General features: G+C 60.2%; 2 protein-coding genes across 5 annotated transcripts in view; both read right to left on the bottom strand.

Annotated features, from left to right (window-relative positions):
• The window catches only part of TCERG1 (transcription elongation regulator 1), a 30,942-nt gene extending 30,829 nt beyond the window's left edge, over nucleotides 1–113 (bottom strand). For all 4 annotated transcript variants that reach the window (XM_061457159.1, XM_061457160.1, XM_061457161.1 and 1 more), the window contains exon 1: nucleotides 6–113. In XM_061457159.1, the coding sequence (XP_061313143.1) occupies nucleotides 6–91 (86 nt within the window). In that variant the 5' untranslated portion in view covers nucleotides 92–113. The remainder of the gene's footprint in view (nucleotides 1–5) is intronic.
• A 10,244-nt stretch (nucleotides 114–10,357) lies between these two features.
• On the bottom strand, nucleotides 10,358–11,862 carry POU4F3 (POU class 4 homeobox 3). Its single transcript, XM_061457250.1, has 2 exons — nucleotides 11,584–11,862; nucleotides 10,358–11,312 (listed from the first exon to the last, which is right to left on the bottom strand). The coding sequence occupies exons 1-2, from the start codon at nucleotides 11,698–11,700 to the stop codon at nucleotides 10,467–10,469; spliced, it is 963 nt and encodes a 320-aa protein (XP_061313234.1). The 5' UTR covers nucleotides 11,701–11,862; the 3' UTR covers nucleotides 10,358–10,466.
• Nucleotides 11,863–19,950: the final 8,088 nt, after the last annotated feature.

The raw sequence follows: 19,950 nt of genomic DNA, 5'->3' as shown, positions 1-19,950 counted from the left end.
GGTACCTGAGCTCGCTGCCGAACCGCTCCGCCGCCGCCTCCCCGTCCCCGCCGCCGGCCCCCGCGCCGCCGCCGCCGCCCCGCTCCGCCATCGCCGCCTCGCAGCGCCGCTGAGCCCCGCCGCTACCGCCGCGGCCAGGCCCCGCAGCGCACCATTGGCTGTCCCGCACGTCCGTCAGCGGGCGCGGGGGCGGGCGTGCCCCGTGATTGGCCCCAGCACCCGCCGACTTTGAATGGGGCAAGCAAGATGCGTCGGGATTGGCTGAGCGGAGGCGGCCCGAGCCGCTTGCGGCATGAGTCACGTGAGGCGTGACCCGGAGGAAGGAGCGGATCTGACCTCACGTCAGACGGAACCCGCCGCGGGCGAAAAACTGAAGGGCCCTCCATCCAATCAGCGGGAGGGAACCCGTGCGGCAACCGCCAATCACATCCCGCGGAGGCGGTGCTCTCCCAACCACAAACGCCAAATCAGAAGCGTCCCGCCCGGCACGTCATCGGGGGCGGAGCTCGAGCGCAGCCAATGGCAGAGCGCGAGGGAGGGGCAACCTCCCGGAAAACGGAGTTACGGGCAGCAGCCAATGAGCGGGCGGGAACCGAGAGCCACCTCCCCCCCCCCCCTCCCCTCCCGGGCCGCCGGGGGGCGCCACCGCAGAGGGGGCCTGGAGCTGGGCTCGGCGCTGGCGCCCCCCGGCGGCCCCAGCCGGGATCCGGCCCCTGCCCCTGCCCCTGCTCCTGCTCCTGCCCCTGCCCCTGCCCCTGCCCCTGCTCCTGCCCCTGCCCCTGCCCCTGCCCCTGCCCCTGCCCCTGCCCTGCCCCTGCCCCTGCCCCTGCCCTGCCCCTGCCCCTGCCCCTGCCCCTGCCCCTGCTCCTGCCCCTGCCCCTGCCCCTGCCCCTGCCCCTGCCCCTGCCCTGCCCCTGCCCCTGCCCCTGCTCCTGCCCCTGCCCCTGCCCCTGCCCCTGCCCCTGCCCCTGCCCCTGCCCTGCCCCTGCCCCTGCCCCTGCTCCTGCCCCTGCCCCTGCCCCTGCCCCTGCCCCTGCCCCTGCTCCTGCCCCTGCCCCTGCCCCTCACGGCCGCGGGCGCGGTTCCTCCGGGGCAGCCCCTGGCTCCCCGCGGGGTCAGTGGGGGTCACCCACGTGGTTCCGCTCGCAGCAGGACCATGGCCGAGCCGAGCACGGGCGCGCGGCGGGGACGTGGCTCTGGCGCAGGGGCTGCGGCGCGGAGGTGGGAGCCCGGGCAGTGCCCGGCGGTGCCGCGCTCAGCGTGGGGAGCCCCGCTGCGGCGGGCCCCGTGCGGCTGCGCCTGCGGCACCGCGGGTGCCTCGGAGCCGCGTCCCGTGGGGCTGGCGGGTGGTGAGCTGGGGACTCGGTACAGCCGTTAACGAGCGAGAGCAAGGGAAGCACGCTGCGCTCACACAGCCGGTCCCGCGCTGATCCCGTGTAACTGAACCGCTCCACACGCGGGAGAGGAGCCCTTCCTGCGGCGCTTGCAGGGGGACGGGGGCGGCGGTAACCCCGCGCAGCCGCCTTCCCTGTGCTGGGGGAGCCCGCCCGGAGCCATCGGCGCTTCCCACCTCCGGCTGCTTTGATTTTGTGGTCCCGATTTTCCCACTCCTCTTTGTCAACGTGCCTATTGTTAAACAATAAAGACGATGCGAGCTGCTGAGGGGCGTCCGGAGGTGCCGCGCTCAGGAGCCTCTCGCAGACTTTGATTTCGCTACGCGGTTTCTTTATTCATGCGCTTTGCTTTGAGCTGCTGCCTCGAGGACTCCTGACAGCGGCCCCGGGAGCTGCTCCCAGCCTGTCCCCGACCCCGCACCTCGGTGGGAGCAGCCCCGGGAGCCGGGTTCTCCCTCTTCCCGGGTCCGCTGTCAGGAGCCGCGGGAGGAGCTGGGACAAACTCCTGGGCTCTGCCCAGTGCAGGATGCAAGGAGCCCGTCTGTGCCCCGCGAGGGGAGAGGAGACGGAGCCGCGTCCCCCTCGCGAGTGATCGTCGCTTTCTGACAACAGGAGATAAAACAGGTTTTGGACGCGGTAGCTCAGCTCCTCCTCAGGCAGCGGGGCTGCCTGCCTGCCACCAGCGTCTTTCATCCCCTTTTCATCTGCTTGTTTCAGGATTGTCTCAATAATTTATTAATTACAGGCTGGCAGAGAAAGCTGCCAGGCCCGTCCCTGTGCTCGGGGGGAGCCGGGCCCCGTTCCACGCTGCCCCCCCCTCCCTGCTCAGCTTTGTTTCCTCAAAACATTCCAGCCGCTAATCCTCGGGATGCAGCTCTTCCAGGAGCAATTAACCTTGAGTCACTGTGACAACTTCGATGGCCACTGCCCGTGGAGCAGGATGGGGCTCTTGAAAGCAGCAGTTTGTTGTGCTTAACACCTACTTCCTCTCAGTGTCATTAAAAACCTGAGTTCTAGTAACGCAGGGACACCCTCACTAATGAGCCGGCAGAGCAGTACATGGGGACTGGTGGGCACGGACACGCTCGGGTGGACACCGGGGCTGGAGCAGAGCAGGCCTGGCCAGGACCAGCCTGTTCACCTCCTGGAAGCGCCTCCGGCTGCGCTCCTGCTGGAGAGCACCTCCAGCAGCAAGGGCTTGGCCAGGGAGAGATGGAAACTCAGACCTAAACCAACTGCGGGGCTGCTGCGTCTGCTGGTGCAGTGTGGATGTGGTGAAAATGGACAGGGTTCCAGCCTGGGTTTCCTCTCACTGGTCCACCCCAGGTTCGTTGGGGTGGCTCAGAAGCTGCTGCCCCTGCTCCAGGAAGAGCGTCCTCCGTGGAGGTTTTTGAACTATAAACCTTTTCAAGTGTCTGATCCCTGTGATTCCTGAAGGGCTGTTCCCTACGCGGTCCCACTTCTCCGCTAGACACACAGGGAGGATGCTTGAAATGTCTCTTTCCGGATATTCCCTCTCAAATCTGCCCAAGTTCCCGAGGTCCGAGTGGCCTTTTCCTTCCTTGTGGCAGCTGTGTGATAGGAGCTGGTTTTCAGCCCGGAGATGCTGAGTTCCTGTCATTGCTGTTCAGCTGCTCTCAGGGTTGAGGCTGAAGCGTGATGCTGAATCAGAAACTTTGCCCTGGGCTTTCTGCAGGGCTCTGGGCTGCTGCAGGGCCAGCATCTGCCGAGGAGACCCAGCTCCCGCGCCGCAGGGCGGCATTCCCGAGCTGGCATCGCGCGGCACAGCGTTCACCGGCCTCCTGGAGCCGTCGGGGCAGCTCCCCGGGGAGGGAAGGTCCCTGCAGGGCCCAGGGCTCAGCCTGGCTCCAGGCTGTCCCGTTGGCGGGAGCACAGCACGGCTTTGGCGAAGGGGAGTGCCATATGCTGGGTCTGTGCATCCCTGGAAGCTGCTTACTCCCAGACCCAGCAGCTCTTGCAAAGCTGTGGGCTGCAGATAAACAGGAAGGACGTGGACGACGGTTCTGATCGGGATCTGCCCCCCTCTGTTCTGCTGATGCACCCGTTGTTTAGTCCTCGTGTATTTTTTTTAATGCAGAATAGCAATGAATAAAATGGAAATTGGCTTCTCGGGCTAATTTAACTTCACAGCAAACCTGCTTGTGGAGCAGCCCTCCCATGTTTTCTGACTGCTAGGCTATTAAATTAAGGGCAGGGAAAAGCATTTGTGGTGGTGCTTTTCCATGAGGTTTAAATAACTGTTGGGTTTGGAAACCACACCTTGGGAATGCAGGGGAAGACCTGAAGGAAGCCTTGACAGCCAGCGATGGGGAGTCCAGCCCCTTGGCGTGCACACTGCAGTGGTGGTACCCACTGTGCCACATCACACTGCACCCTGTCACGTTGCACCCATCACATCACACTGCTCATCCCTCTGCTTCTGCAGCCCTGAAGGGGGATAACGTCATTTAAACCCTTCAGTAACCCTGTGGTGGGGCTCAAGAGGAGGGTTTGGGGGCAGAAACCCTGGGACTGGCACCCTCGGCCCCACATGTGCTGGTTGTGCCCCTCCACCAGCCGTGCCTGTACTGTGCTCCTGCTTGACAGCGGGGCTGGAGCAGCAGATGGGCCTGGGCACTGCCAGACTTTAACACATCCCCACCCACTGCATCAGCTGCTGCACAGCACACACACAGACCCTGGCACAGAGCTCCCTGCTCTGGCCTGATGCTTTCCCTGTATTTATCTAAATCCTGGTTTTAATGTACGTGGGGAGTCTGAGACTCCCCTGATAATGCAGGACAGGGCCTGCAGAGCTCAGCTGTGGTGGGAGCTGCAGAGATGGGTGTGAGTTCCATGGAGGTGCCCAGTCAGCCAAAGCAGAGGGTTTCACTCAGGCTCGGGAGCTTACAGGTGAAGTACAGCCAACAGAGCCATGCCCAGCCTCTCTGCCTGCTGTTTGTGCCACAGCCATCCCCTGCAGCCCCTTGGCCAGGAGGGACCATGCCACCCAACACCCAGGTCCTTCTGGAAGCACTGGAGACCAGTGACAGCCACAGGGCACTGCACACTCGGCCTGGAATTATGGAGGTGTCCCGGGAAACTTCTGCCTGAAACCAGCCACGGAGCTGACGCTGATAGAAACAGACCATTAAAAAGCTCTGTGATATTCTGTTCTCCTGCTTCAGGTCCCTCTCTGCCTTTGTTGCTGCTGGCATTGTATGCATTATTGATGTGCCTAGGTGCTGCTGCTCTCCCGTTTCCACCGCCGCTGCTCCCGCTGCCGCAGGACCGCGCTGTGCTGCCATCAGGCGATGCCCGGGGAGGTGGCAGCAGGGCTCAGCCACCGGTGACCCCCCAGCAGAGCCCCGCCGCCGAGCAGCCTGGTCCCGGTGCTGGGGCACAGACCCGGCTCCCGGCTGGCGGGTGGGGGCTGTACACGGACGCTGAGGTGCCCCGGGTGCATCTCCGCTCGTGCCGGGCTCTCCTCCAGCTCTGACCACGGCTTCTGCTCGTCCTGGGCCCCTTCCCCAGCCCGCGCTGCCGGGGGCTGCTGGCCGGGGCTGGCTCAGCTCCCTCGCAGAGCACGGGCGCAGGGGCAGGGTGTGTGGGGCAGACGCGGTTTGCCCGAGTGCTGCCAGGGCTGAAGCGCCCCCGGACCCCACCAGCGCCCCCCCAGGGGAGCAGGATGGGCCGGGAAGGGCCGCGGGGTCAGCTCAGGGGACAGCCCCGGGACAGCTCCGTTTCCCTTCCCGGTGGGAGGTGCGGGCTGGGGTGGCCACGTGCCAGCCTCGTGCGTGTGCGTGTGATGGGGTACAGGGGAGAGGAGGACTTCCACAGAGCGCTGAAAATGTGCCTTTCCCTGCGAGACCGGGAGCGCTCCGCCTCGGGGTTAATGTTTAATGAGGCAGCTTTAGGATAGAAGCTGTCTGATGGAGGACAGGGTGGATGCGCTCTCCTGCTCCTGCAGCGGAACGGGAGGGTCCACAGTGTCCGTGGGGCTGACCCTCGGGGGATGAGGCTGGCAGAGGCCATGGGGTGACATGCGGAGGGCTGCAGGAGTGACGGGATCTGTTCTGTCCCGGGAGGAGCTCCCAGTCCCGTGTCCTTTTGGCTGCGGTGAATTGGAGCGAAGCGGCTCCTCGTGCTCCGCTCGGCTCTGCCGCGCCATCCCACAGGACGGCACCGGTGTGGAAACCCAGGACACGGCCCTCACAGCCGGTTTGCTCAGGTTTCCTCTGTGGGAGCTAATGCGTTTTCCATGTTAAGGTGCCTGCACGTGGCATCCAATGCGACTGCGACACGGAGCCGCTGACACTACGTGACTGGCTCATGTGCCCTGTGTGCAGGGGCTGTGAGCATCGCTCTGCCCCCCCGGGCAGCGCCGGCCTGCACTGACCCCAGATTCCCAAGGGCTCCTGGCAGCACACGGCCAGAGGCAGACAGGACCATGCAGCCTCTGGTGCGTTCGGCCTGGGTGGTGTCACCGGTTCGGGGGGGAAGAGACAAGGATGGATCGAAGCTCAGAAGCAGTTGGTTACAAACGGGATGCAGATGGGGGGAGCTGGGGCCTGGCTCTATGCGGAGCACCCCAGGGATGTTCTGACCGAGTACTGATGCTGCCAACAGGGTTGAAATGCTTCACAACTCCAATTCTCTGGTCTGAAGACCCCTGGGTGCTGCCAGGGAGACCTTGGACCACTGTGTGCTCCCCATGCTATCCCTCTCCCCCACAGGTGTCCCTGTGCCACCATCCTCCCCCCAGCAGCATACCCAGTGTTCCCAGGGTCCTGCAGCAGGGCTCACCCTGTGTAAACAAGGGCTGGTGTAAGCTCGCAGAAGGCTGGTGTCAGACACAGCAGCCTCGAGGAGGAGGGAATCAAAGGATTCCCTGCAAATCCATCTGCCCTACATCTCCTCTCCGTTCTGATCTCCAAACTCATGCAAGTTTAAAAAGCAAGTAAATGCTGGCAGTGATTAACCTCCCCACTGCTCCCGGCTTCCTGCTCTCCTGGGAGGAGAAGCTGTCAAGGGAAGGTGTAACCCAGGGGGAGCAGAGCCCAGGTCCCAGCCGCAGCCCAGTGCAGTGAAGTCCAGACCCCTCAGCATCCAGCCCCTTGGGGCTTCCTTCTGCACACGTGGCTTGTGGAGCCCCTCGCATGTTGCTGTGGGGCGCAGGGTGCAGGGTGACTGTTACCAGATCCCGAAATTAGGATTATTGCATTTATGCCCCAGAAACGCTTCATGAATCCTCAGCGACGCCCCAGCAAAGGCAGCAGATCTGCAGCCGAGAGGTGTTTTTGTGCACCCCCTTCTGCTCTGACTGCCTGCAAACGGGGATCCCTGCTCCTACCCAGTGCAGCCCCCCCTGCCCCACAGGCCCCTACCTGAGCCCCAGCACCCACAGGCAGGGTGGCTGGGAGCGGGTCTGGGGCTCAGCGGCTCTGAGGCCACCCCTAGTGCATGCTCTGTGTAGGAGCTCCACGTGCTGCAGGCAGTTGGAGACGTTTGCTGTGTGTCAGTGCCATTGTACAGCAGCTGATCCGGGTTCACGGAGCGTTATTGTACATTAATTCCCTTTGGATCTGAAACCAGTGTTTAATTTTCCTCTTGTGCTCTTTTGCTCCATACAAAATTCGATTGAAAATGTTGTGACGTGTCTCCATACAGAGCTCTAAATTTGCTTAAGTGGTCTAAGCCATGTCCTGGTGATGGAATAAATTTATATCATTTCCAGGCAAACTGCAAAGCACAACTGGTGTCATTAAAGACAAACTCATTGAATTGCTCTAAAATATCCTGCCCTGGAGATAACTACAGGGGCTCTATGGCTGGAATGAGCTCCTCTTGCTTTACACCGGCGAGCAGTGGGGCTTCCTTTCCCATCAGAGGGTCTCCAAGCCAGCGGGTGACAGAAGGGCCAGGCCTGTCCCTGTGCTGAGCTGCTGGGGACAGCGGGGTGCTGGGGACAGGGGGCTGCCAGGCCAGATGCCCCTTCTTGGAAGCCCTGCTCAGAGATGGGCATCCAGGAACAGTCCTGGAGCTGCGCTGAGCGCTGATCCCGTGCTCAGCTGGCCTGAAAAGGGCTGAGGTGGTCTGAATTGAACTGGTCTGGTATGGATTGGGCTGGGCTGAACAGGACCACATTGCCCGGGGTGCTGGGATTCGGGGTCCCCCTTCCCCAGTGCCATGGCATTCCTCAGCCTGAGGTCCCACATCTCCGGGTGCAGGCGTTGATCCTCCCTCCTGCCTTGTGGAACACAGCCAAGGCAGGGGGCCCGGCGCTGAGGCTGGGCTGGTGTCACGGAGCAGTTCCATCAGATGCTGCTGGCCTAAGGAACGTTGTATCCCAAACCGGATGTGTCCCCAGGGGAGGGCGAACCTCCTCCTCCCAAACTCGGGAGAAGCGAAACCTTGGAGCGGGGAAGTGCAGAGAAAAAAGACACTGGAAAATGGGATTTTTGCAGCTGAAAATCACTCTGGGAAACAAATGTGGGACTTGATGGTCTTAAAGGTCCTTTCCAACCCAGCTGATCGTATGGCCTTGTTTCCACACCTCAGCCTACCCTGCACACCTCATCACCCCCACCCCGCACACCCCAAACCCCTGCACCCCCAGCCCTCTCTTGCCGGGTGTCCCCACATGCCCCATCCCAAGGCTGTCACCTCCCTGTGTCGTCGTCCCCCCACCCCCCTTTCCACAGGTGTGCTTTTGTACACCTGGGGCTCCCCCCCCCCACCTCCTGTGCTATCAGATGTGCCTCGATTGATTTGCTCCCTGCACTTATTAACGGGATCATTTTTCCATCCTTCGTGCATGAAGGGAGGTTTGGTGTAAGAATCAATGGGATGAGCACCGCCGGTGGCTTGTTTGGGTCGCTGCGCTTTCATCCTCAGTGCGCAGCCCCCGGGAGACGGCGAGAGGCAGATTGAGGAACAAGCAGGGAGTGGGGAAGAAAATGAACTGATTGTTCAGAAACCGGAGACCGGGGATGCCCGCGGGACACGCGCCGGCTTCGCCCGGCATCTCCGAGCCCATCTCCGGTGCTTTGCAGGGGCTCACTGAAGGCATTGCCCTTTCTCAGCAGGCCTGGCCTGTGGGAGGTGGGCTTGGGAGGAAGGAAGTGTCCCGGGGAGGTCCCACAGCCCTGCGGACCAGGACAAGGAGCCCCGCGGTCCTGCAGGGAGCGGGGAACCCTGATCCTCACGCGCCTGGAGAGAGCAACAGGGAGCGGAGGGAGCTTTGGAGGCAGCTCCTCACCGAGTCGGTGCCCTGGGAGGGTGAAGGGGGTCCCGGCGCGGCCCGGCACAGCCAGGGGAAGGCTCAGGCATCGGCAGTGACTAAAGCAGCTCGTGGGTGACCTCCAGAGCCAAGCCCCGGGAGAGGGGTCGGGTCCTGTGTGTGGGGCAGAGCAAGGCACAAACCTGCACCTGCCGGGTGGAAATAAACCCGGGGTTTGCAAAGAGGGAAATCCCGGCAGAGCCTCTGCAGCACTGTGTCCATGCAGGAAAACCGGGAATACAGGGCAGGGAGCTAGGAGGAGCAGGAGCTTCAGGTCTCCCGATCAGCGTGTTTGAGTGGGAGAAGCCCACGGGAGCCCGCTTCTGGGACAGCTACTGCAAGTCTGGGAGAGTTCCTTTAGGACTGGGTTTACACCTTTAAGCCATTTCTCCAGACCTGGCCAAACGAAGAAATGCAGAATTGTCACAAAAAGTGCAGATCTCGGCAAAACCAGCTCCCAAAAGTGACGCTGCGGTGACACCTTTGCCATGATAAGCACGACCCGATGTCCTCCAGAAGCGAACAGGCAGGAAGATAACGGCCACCAGGTCTGTAAGGCTCTCAGGCAGGTGAGCAGAAACACGGGCTAAGTGAGGCTCAGGCTTAACGCAGCCCGAGAGGACAATAACCCGCTCCGAGGACAGCTTTGGGAGGGTTGTTATTCCTGTCGCATACTAGAACATAAAGGCTTGTGAAGCGGCGGGGGGGTTTGGCCGGGGGTCCAGGCTGATCCCTCCTCCCGAGCCAGCGGCACCGCGCTTGGAACGAGCCCCAGTCCCGCCGCCCCGACGGCCGCCGGAGCCGGTCTCCAGCCCGAGGGGCCACCTCTGGGGGACGCTGCCGGCCATGCACGGGACGAGGGAAGGGACGGAACCGCCTCTTACCTGGCTCGTTTGCATAAAAGCACTCGCGGAAAGGCCCCGCGTCCGGCGGCACCGGGAGAGTCGGGGGACGGATGCCGCCTGGGCTGCACTCGGCCCCTTTGATCCTACGGTAGGAATTAATATTGCATCATCAAGTGTTCAGGACCCCCAGTGTAATGGCACAAGGGCTTTTATTATTGAAGGACGTTTGGGGACAAATCGTTGGGGCTGACAGGGGAAACGCGGAGCCAAGGAGCTCCCCGGCTCCCGGCAATTGTCAGGCTGGATTTGAGAGGTCGCTGGTCCTTCCCCAACGGGGGAGGTGGCTGGGACCCGGCTCCCGGTTTGATGTCACTCATTGAAACGCTGAAGGGAAATATTCCGAGGAGGCTCGTGCTCATTTTTAATCGTTAAGGTGCTTCGGAGTCCTAAATAAAAACCTTTTCCCCTTCTAAAGCGCATCAGAAAGGAGCCCGCGGTGGGTTTTGCCTGTGCTCCCACCCGACAGGCGGGACGAGCCCGGGAGCTGCTGCCGGGTCACCGGGCGGTACCGGGGGCCCGGCGGGGCACAGCCCCGGAGCATTTCCGGGGGGGGGAGACGGGCCGCCGAAGGGTGTTGGTTTGGTCTGCACTGGCCGGTGTTTCCTTTGGTGCTGCCCGCGCGGGCGGAGAGGAAAGACACGTCCCTTCGGGTGGAAAAATAAAGCTTTATTCCGGGGCGGGGGGAGCGGGGAGCGGCGGCTCTGCCCGGAGCGGCCCTGCCCGTCCGAAAAACCGCGGACCCTCCGCCACCGCCGCGATCGGCTGCGATCCCGGAATGCCCCGGAGGCGCAGGGAGATTCGCGGGGCCGTCCCGTCCCGTCCCGGGGGTGCGATGAGGCGGCGCCGTCGGGGCTGTCGGTGCCGGTGCGGCGGGCCCGGGTGCCGTCAGTGCACCGCCGAGTACTTCATGCGCTTCTGCTTCTGCCGCTGGTTGCAGAACCAGACGCGCACCACGTTCTTCTTGAGGTCCAGCTTCTCGGCGATGGCCGCGATCTTCTCCGCGGAGGGCCGCGGCTGCAGCGCGAAGAACGCCTCCAGCGAGCGCTTCTCGGGCGCGGCGATCGAGGTCCGCTTGCGCTTGCGCTCGGTGCCCGGCAGCAGGTCGGGGCCCGCGGCGCGGTCGCGGTGCGCGGCCTCGGCGCCGTCCAGCCAGGCCTGGAGCACTGGCCGCAGCGCTGCCATGTTGTTGTGCGACAGCGTCAGCGACTCGAAGCGGCAGATCGTGCTCTGGCTGAGCGCGCCCACCCCCGGCAGCTGCAGCGCAGCCAGCGCCGCCCCCACGTCGGCCTGGGTCACCCCCAGCCGCACCCGCCGCTGCTTGAACCGCTCCGCGAAGGCCTCCAGCTCCCGCGGGTCCGACCCCGCTTCGGGCGCGGCGGGCGGCGGCGGCCCCCCTGGGGCGCCCACGGGCAGGGCCAGGGGGGCGGCGGGCGGCAGCGGCGGCGGCTCGGGCAGCCCCCCGACGGCCAGCGGCGAGGAGAGGTGCTCCAGGAGGTCGCCGCCGTCCAGCGCCGGGTGCGGGAGCGGGTGCGGGAGCGCGGCGGGCAGCGGGAGGGCGGCGGCGGCGCAAGGGACCCCGCTCATGGCGGAGAACGCGGCGTCCGGCTTGAAGGGGGGGTGGTGGTGGTGGTGGGGGTGGCCCTTGGCGTGGGGGGCGATGTCGACGGCGGCCAGAGCCTCCGCGCGGGCCAGCAGGCTCTCATCAAAGCTCCCGAATATATTGCCCTGGAGCTGCGAGCAAGAACGCGCATGGCGGAGTCAGTGGGGAATACTGTCATCTCCGGCTGAAAAACCTGCCCCGGCACCGCGGTTCCTCCTCGGAGCTCAGGTCATAAAAATTAATAGGAAAGCTCGCGCAGACGTGCGGATCAGAGACGGGAGCGGGAGAGGGGGGAGAGGGGCGCCGAGACGCGCGAGTGTTTCTGGTGACATGAAAAAAACATTAAGTCGGTGCCTGTCAGAAAATGTGCCTCAAAGCGGTAATTCCGCTCCGTCTACGTACCTGCGGGGCCGGGAGGCAAACTCTGCGCATCGCCTCCGCGCTGGCGTGCAGGCTGGAGAACTTGGGCTCCTGCAGGGCGGCGGGCATGGTGAAGGGCTGCTTGGCGTTCAGGGCCATCGTCCTGCGCCCCTCGCGGGTGCGCAGCCCCTGGCATCGACTCGGGGTTCGCTCCCTGCCCCGCCGCTGCCCGAGTGAGCGATGTTCGATGGCAGCGCTGCCTCTGCGCGCCCGCTCCCCCCCCCCCCCCCATCTTCACTCATCTTACATGCTGCCTGCCAGGAGCGGGCCCCGCGCAGGCGTGCAGTGCAGTGCAGTGCGGTGCTGTGCTGCTCTGTGCTGTGCAGTGCGGTGCAGTGAAGTGCGGTACTGTGCAGTGGGACAGAGCGGGCAACACACGGGCAGTGGGACCTCCAGGCCGCCCTCCACAGCGCTCTGCTCGGGGCGGCGGGACGCGCCGTCAGGGCCCGGAGCGTCTCGCAGCCCCGGGCATCGCCTCCCCGGCCAGCCCCGGCAGTGGCCCCGCTCCGGGACCGGAGGGCCCTGGGACCCGCCGCTGGCCGCCGCTGGCAGGCGCTTCCCGCGGCCAGGACCAGTGCCGCTCGGTTACCCGCCGCGGGGGGAGCGGAACCAGAACAGGAGCGGATCGAGGGGGCGGTGGCTTTTGTGGCTCCGCAGCGCTGCCCCGGGGGTAGCGGCTGCTGCAGGCCCGGGCCCACCTCCGCCCCTCGGAGCCCGGGCCCCCGTCAATCCCGTGAAGCGCGGTGTCGAGCACGGGGCGTGGTAAAACGAGCAGGGGGCTCCGAGCGCTGCCAAGGGCTGGAGGTTCGGGAGGCGAGAGAGACCCTCAGTGCGGCCAATGCCCCCCCCCCCCCCCATTCCTTCACCCCTCGGGAGACATCGCCCCGACGTTTCCACAGCACCCGTAGGCGGTCCAGGTTTGCTCTGTCCGGTTTCGCACCTCTCCAGGCACTCGATGGTCCGGGTCCGCTGAGGGCTCTGCAGGGCTGAAACCACCAAGTAAAAACCTGCCGCTGGATTTGAAGTCCCCGAGAGCTCTGCGGGGGCTCAGGGACCGCAGAGTGGGGCCGCAGGGGCCGCTCTCCCGGCTCCCTGACACCGCCGCCAGCCGGGCCCTGCGCGGAAGCGGAGGCAGCGACCGGCCGCGGAGCTGCGGCCCGCCGGAGCGGGGGGGACCGGACGGCGGCGCCGCGGAGGGCTCCGGGAGGCAGCACCACGGACAGCGCCGGGGCTCCGGCCCTGCGGCGGCAGCACCGCGGAGAGCGCCATGGGGTGCGCGGGGTCCCCGCGCTGCAGGAGCAGGGAGCGCGCAAAGCGGCCTCCTCCCCGCGCGCTGCGCAGGGCTGCGAGCCCTGATTTGCGATGAAACATTTAACGGAAATCATTTATATTTCAGAGGGCCTAAAGAGCGGCATGAAAGTTTTATCTGAAGTGGCACCATATTCACAGCAGCCCTGCTGGGGTGCGAGTAATTAATAGAGGGATAAATTTCAAGCCTTTGTTTGGTTTTGCTTTGAGCCCTCCCTCTCTCCACTGCTGTCTGGCTAACACAGATAAAGAAGAGGTTCTGAATGGGAAGCTGGGGGTAAAGCCAGAGGCAGTGCCCGCTGCTCAAAGCACATCTACCAGCCCTGGCTCCAGGATCGTTTGCACTGGGTGGCATCTTTTTTCCATCTCTCCCTTGTTGTTTCCCTTTCAAAGAAGGAGGAGACAGAGACATGGGAACACCTCCTTCCCCATTCCCGAGTGCTGTCCAGAGGCCGCGCTGCAGCTGAGCATCACCCCTTGGGTGTGGAGCTCAGGTTGGGGTCCCAGCTCTGAGCACTTCTCTGTCACAGCCCACCCGAACACACTCCCCACTGCCTGTTCCAAGCACAGGGTTTTCCTTCGCTCCCGACAGCAGCTGCCTTGAACAAAACTGGGCTGGGTAACGGAGCTGCTGTGCTCCCTGTAATTAAAGCTGTGAAATATTGATGTTCCTGGCCCTGTCGACTGCCGTTACACCTCACAAACAGGGGAGAGGAGTCCAAAGGACAAACAATAAGTTAAAAGAGATCGGGTGGTTTGCCATCAGAAACTATCTGCAGGCTCAAAGGTGTCACTGCAATAGATTTCAGAGATCATTCACCTACTGGTAAATAATTAATGGTACTACTGGAAGTAAAAACCCACCAAACCCTGATGAAACATCATAGGAGACTCGCTGAAAAGCTGAAGGGAAAATCAGATTCAAAGCATGGGCTATTTTGCACTTGATCACGATTCAGAAGTTCTGTTTTCTAATACACCAAACCATTGTTATTTGGAATAGTAACTCAAAGCCCATCACAGAGCACTGGCGATAGGCTCTTGGCTTCATGGCATTAATTCAGTTTAAGAATGCTATAATAAATGCTTACACAGGCCTGATGGGAAGTTTGAAATACAACCACGTGTTACTTCATACACAGCACATGCTGACTCCATGACTTCATGCTGACTATGAGCAGTGTTACCCATTACAGTCACAAAGCCAGCATAACTTGCCCCATTGCATTTTCTTAAATTACCATTTGAAACAACCACAACAAATCTGGCTCCTCTGGAGCAGACCACTGCAGTACTCACCTTCTGAGACCTGCCAGTGTGCTAAAGCACAGCTAACACTTTCCCTTTGCTCCAGGGGGGAGCAAAAGCGTACCCACTTTCTGTCTCCTCTGCGGAGCCTTGGCTTCCTGTCCTGCCCATCCCAGGTCCTGGCAGGTTTCCTGCTGCTCTCACATTTGTCTTCACTGGGCATCTGAAAAGGAATTTGGGTTTTTGAGACCTCGCTCAAGATTGACGCGCTATGTTCTGGTGCTGAGATGCAGCATTTTGTTATCACAAAATCTTGGAATCCCAGACTGGTTTGGGTTGAAGGGACCTTAAGGCTCATCCAGCTCCAACCCCTGCCATGGGCAGGGACCCCTTCCACTGGAGCAGCTTGCTCCAAGCCCCTGTGTCCAACCTGGCCTTGAGCACTGCCAGGGACGGGGCAGCCACAGCTTCTCTGGGCACCCTGTGCCAGCGCCTCAGCACCCTCACAGGGAAGAGCTTCTGCCTAAGAGCTCATCTCAGTCTCCCCTCTGGCAGGTTCAAGCCATTCCCCTTGGCCTGTCCCTACAGGCCCTTGTCCAAAGCCCCTCTCCAGGTTTCCTGCAGCCCCTTCAGGCACTGGAGCTGCTCTCAGGTCTCCCCTTCAGGAGCCTTCTCTTCTCCAGGCTGACCCAGCCCAGCTCTCTCAGCCTGGCTCCAGAGCAGAGCTGCTCCAGCCCTCGCAGCAGCTCCATGGCCTCCTCTGGCCTCACTCCAGCAGCTCCATATCCCTCTTGTGCTGCTGTCCCAGAGCTGGATCAGGGGGTCTCTGCAAGGGGGGGTCTCCCCAGAACGCAGCAGAGGAGGAGAATCCCCTCTTGACTGCTGCCCATGCTCTGGTGATGCAGAGCCCCAGAAGCATGAGCCCTGCACCATCCCGTATGCTATGGCTGTTCCACCACACAATCTGATCAGGAACTATCTAGGATTACCCAGACAGTCAATTATTCATCAGCTAAACGGCCAAGCATCAATTACCTGGCTTGATTCTCTTATTCATTAAGGAGATTGAAGAGCCCAACTTAACAAAGCAACAAGAAAGTTGCAACGTTACAGGAGCTGCCCGGCTCAGTACCGTGTCACAGGGAGGGGTCTGACACAAGGACGGCTCCGCGGCGATAGGACGTCACCAGAGCACTCGGGTTTAGAGGAGCCCGTTCCTCCACAGCATGGGAAGTAACGGGGTCACACAGGGAGGCAGGACCACGCTGCGGCAAACCGCTCCTGGTGCGGGTCATGCGGGGCCTAGCCTGGGGAGGCTTGGGAGGGTGAAAGGTGCTTAAGGGGGTTCCAAAGCACTCAAAGGGTTGATGCGAGGGCAGGGAGGGACCATCCCCATTCTGGGAAGTTTTTAACAGAGCGGGGTGGGATGGAAACTGTTTCAGACAGAAAAGCTGCAAACGGCGTCGCCCCAAAGGTGCCACTCGGCAGGTGCTCAACTGGGTCCTGCAGTAGAGATTGTGCAGGCAGCTTGAGGCAAGAGCCTTCATCCCATGCAGGCAGGCAGGCACTGGGGGGCTCTGCTGCTTTCCCAGGGTCACCACAGTCCAGGGCCGGGACAAACCTGGAGGTGGGATGAGCCGTGGAGCTGCAGGAGGGGGTCCTGTGAGCCCCTCTGGATCGTGGTGTCCGTGCTGTTCCCACACCAGCTGTGGATCTCAGTGCTGAGCCGGTAACAGCTGTGCAGCAGCCAATCCGGCTGCCACCAGCACAGTCTGCACCCTGGGTTTCATCCCATGTCTCTCTCCCACGCTTTATCTTTTGCTGCTCCCACCTCGTGCTGTTGGTGAGGCTGAGACCTGGGAAGTCTGTGTCCAACAGGCGGGGGGGATCCTGTGGGTGCGAGGAGGGTGTGGGAAGCAGGATAACTGCACACAGGTCCTGCTGCTGATGGGCTGGAAGCAGCAGTGAGATTTCCCTCCCAGGACTCCATCCCTCCCAGCTCACGCCCAGGCAGGGTCCCCACTCGCCAGTGCACTGAAGGACCAGCAGCCAGGCTGGCTCCTGCCCGTCCTTCCAAGGAAGGGATGGGGGGTACCTGGGGTTTGTGTGTGGCTTCAGGTTAAACCCAAGTGCTCAGTCTCATTCTCTGCAAGTAAAGACAACGAAGTGTTGCTGCCTGCACGTGAGGAGCTCTTGGAGAGCCAGGTCCTGGCCATGCCCCTGGTCAGTGGCAGCCCTGCGAGGATGAGCGGGTGTTTGCCAGGGCTGATCCTGCCTCCGAACTGAAAAGCTTTTAGGTTCAGAAAAGCGCTGTGGCCACGTTGGAAAAAGAGGTGCCAAAGGGCAGCCCTGAAGCACTTTTTTTGATGGAGGTGGAACAAAGAGCCCATCCTCGGCAGCAGCACCTGCAAAACTACTGGAATCCAAGGTTTGGATCTTGCCATAGACAAGGTTTTGATTTGAAGTCCCCAGAACGCAGGATGCCGGAGAGTTCATGCCAACGGGGAGGTCTTGTACTCACTTGTAATGGGCATGAATTATAGAGCTTGTTTCTTGTATCATTCCCTGAAATGAAAATTGAGCAAAGGCCATGGTGCTTGTTAAAAATGAACCCGACCTGGTCTCGATGGGGCGAATAGAAACAACCAGACAGCATCTTCTGGGGGGCGGAACGAGCCCTGATCTGTCAGGCTGCTCTTTCGTCTTGTATTTGCTCTCAATTCTAGAAATGCATCTAAATGCAGCCCAACAGGACTCTGTTCCACAAGAAATTAATGAGGAACAAACATTAATTATTCATGCCTGAAACAGGAGGTCTGCTAATGTTTTTGCTAATCAACAAGTCAAACAGCTCTATCTTTGTCAGGGCGGCTGTGGGGGGGCTGGAGGAAGAACAACATTGATGTGTTTTACCCGCATGCCCCCAGAGCCTTGCCCTGGGTTTGTGCATCCCTCCATTGGGAGCCCCGGATTCCTGCTGCTTCCAACGCCATTGAACCGGGACTCTGCAGCACAAGGGCAGCTCCAGACTGGGCCAGGCTCCGGTGGGGAACCTCTGGGAGCTCCAGGCTGGTTCTGTAGGAAAAAACAGGGGAAGGAGACGAGGAAAACAAAAATCCAAATGGAGGAAACGGGAAGAACAGGGATTCAGCTGCTCCGGCCTGGAACAGGAAGCAGGTATTTGAAGAGCCTCACTTTTGGTACTTCTGGTCTTTGGGCCACTGGGGTCGGGGAGCCCTGCACAGGGGCGTATGCAGATGGGCTCCAGGTGCCCTTCCCTGCTGGGCCTTTGTCGGGTGGATGTAGGGAATCGCGCCTACAGGAACATCACTTCCAGGTGCTTGCCTGGACAGAACGCGCTTGAAAAGGGGTGGCTTTGTTTGGAAAACTGATACTGTAAAACAGGCAAAGCACCATCCAGAACAGTGGCTGCCAAAGGAGAGCCTGGAGCCTTACACAGAATTAGAACACATTCCCTTCAAAAGGGCAAGGATTACATCGCCAGAAAGGGCATCCAGCCTCACCACCCTTTATTAGGCCTCTCCTCTCCCCAGATGAACCATCACTTTGGTAAATCCATAAGGATCTATTCCTTCCAGCACAGGCAGACCTCAGCCATTAATACAGTTGTAGTTAAATTAACAAGGCTCATTGCTGTACTCCCTGTCACATTGATCTCCACTGGCTGACATTAGAGCTTCCACTGCACACAAATACAGCCCCGAAATACCTTTCCTTAAAGCCTAGAGATGCTCACAGTCACGTGTGCTGTTACCTCGCTCTAGACTTAGCTCCCTCTTTCACAACAGACACCGACAGTTGGAGGTGGCCTCACTGAACTTGTCCTCACTGTTTGAGCCGCGGATAATCCAAGGCCACTTTAAAAAGTGAGAAGGAAGCAGATGAAACCATCGTCTGACATCGTCAGTCACCAGCGAGCACACAGAGGTACGTTATGTGGAGTTGACTCCAAAGAGCCTTCACATGAATTACTAAAGTGCCAGAAATGCATCATTCATCAGTGCTTAAATAAATCACGGGGCAGAAGTGCTTTAAGGTCACTGGCGCAAGCAGCAGGGACCGGGTTATAACTGATTCCAGAACATTGCTGGGTTTGGAGCTCCCAGCGGTGCTGCTCTGACACCACCAGGGCACAGCAAGACAGGGTGAGGAGAGCTTTGGATGAGCAGCACCACAGCAGCCAAACCTCCGGGCCAGGAGCTGCTGCTGCTGGCCTAGGAGCCTGTCTGTACAGTTCTCGGCTCGGACCAAAGCTGCAAGAGCACAGGAGCTGAATGAGGCTGTAAGCATCCTATTTACTCAAGGGTCAAAAGCAAGAGAGCAAGAAGAGAGTACAGAAGCTCAGGAGCGGTATGTAAACTCTATCATCATAAGCAAGTGTCCTGTTGTGAAGGCACATTTAAAATCAAATTGACAGTAAAATAAGCAGACCAATCCCAGCAAAATGCATTAGAACTTGTGACAGTCACAGAAGATACTGCTTTAAAATAGATCTACCTGGAGAGTAACATAAATCCTGTTCTAGGTGGTTCCCAATGGATGCTCCTGGTGCCTGGGCAGCCCACCCTGACAAAGGCACATAGAGGCTGGTGCAGCCGGTGCAGGGCAAGGAAGGGGCATCCCCGGAGAGCCCCATCCCTGCTGCCCACGGAGCTGTCACACTCACCTCTGAATGTCCCCTCTGAGGGGGAAGGATTCTGAACTTCAATTACCAGCAAGGAGCAACGTCCAAGAGCTGCACGTTTATCAGGCAGAGGCTCTCATCGAGGCGGAGCAGCCCGCTCATGCTTTGGAACATTCACACTGCAGGACCACTGAAGGACAGGGGAGATGGCAACAGAAATGGTTATTCATAGAATCATAGTTAGGGTTGGAAAGGACCTTAAGATCATCTTGTTCCAACCCCCCTGCAAAGGGCAGGGACACCTCACACTAAACCATGCCACCCAAGGCTCTGTCCAACCTGGCCTTGGAACACTGCCAGGGATGGAGCATTCACAGCTTCCCTGGAAAGCCATTCCAGTGCCTCACCACCCTTACAGTAAAGAATGTCCTCCTTATATCCAACCTAAACTTCCCGTTTTAAGTTTTAACCCGTCAAACAGATGAGCAAGCGCCTTCCACTCCTGCCCCTGCTCCTCAAAGCAAGAGGGCAGTGACAGAAGGAGGAAAGAAAGGTTCCTGTCCTTGTAAGATCTCGAGTCTGTTTTCCAAACCCATCCCAGCCCCCCAAGGAGACAGAGAAGGGGAGGGAAAAGGCTTTTAAAAACCGAGGCACTAACAAAGAGCTGTAGTGATGGAAACCACAGGAAAGAGAAGGAAGTGATGGAAACTTGTGAAAGAAGCAAACCCCAAGAGTAAGGTTAGCAACAGAATAAATCAGGTTTCAGGTCAATGCACAGAGGGGTTGGAGCTGGCACATCTGCAGTTCCTTCCCCGTGCACCTGCACATATTGCCCAGGCTATTTACTGAACCAAACTCACACAACGCACATTCCACACCCATACCTCCCCCAAAAAAGTGATAACGCTCTTTTGGTGATGGGTGTCAGCTTTTTTGACTGGTTCTGCTGCCCAGTTTATTTAAGTTAGAAGTTTGTCTTTCCTAAACCTTGAACCATTTCATAGCGTAACTTTATTGCAAAAAGTCAACATGCAGCTTAGAAATTCAGATTGTAATCAATAAAACAAACATTACATATAGGAATTTAAATGTATAAACAGTTAGAAATCCAACAATATCTCCTATGATACTATTACACAAGTTCACAA

This window comes from Pezoporus flaviventris, unplaced genomic scaffold (assembly GCF_033815535.1).
Source record: "Pezoporus flaviventris isolate CSIRO_AGI_PZ_B2104156 unplaced genomic scaffold, CSIRO_AGI_Pfla_v1 ptg000023l, whole genome shotgun sequence".
NCBI lineage: Eukaryota > Metazoa > Chordata > Aves > Psittaciformes > Psittacidae > Pezoporus > Pezoporus flaviventris.
The sequence above is the reverse complement of the archived record's forward strand: the minus strand, read 5'-3'. Positions and strand labels throughout refer to the sequence as shown.

What these genes read in the sequence shown, in the direction of transcription:
- POU4F3 (XM_061457250.1), bottom strand. Translation starts at nt 11,700, where the DNA reads ATGGCCCTGAACGCCAAGCAGCCCTTCACCATGCCCGCCGCCCTGCAG. An exon ending in TTTGCCTCCCGGCCCCGCAG is followed by an intron (nt 11,313 to 11,583) that starts GTACGTAGACGG and finishes TCTTGCTCGCAG; the next exon opens with CTCCAGGGCAATATATTCGG.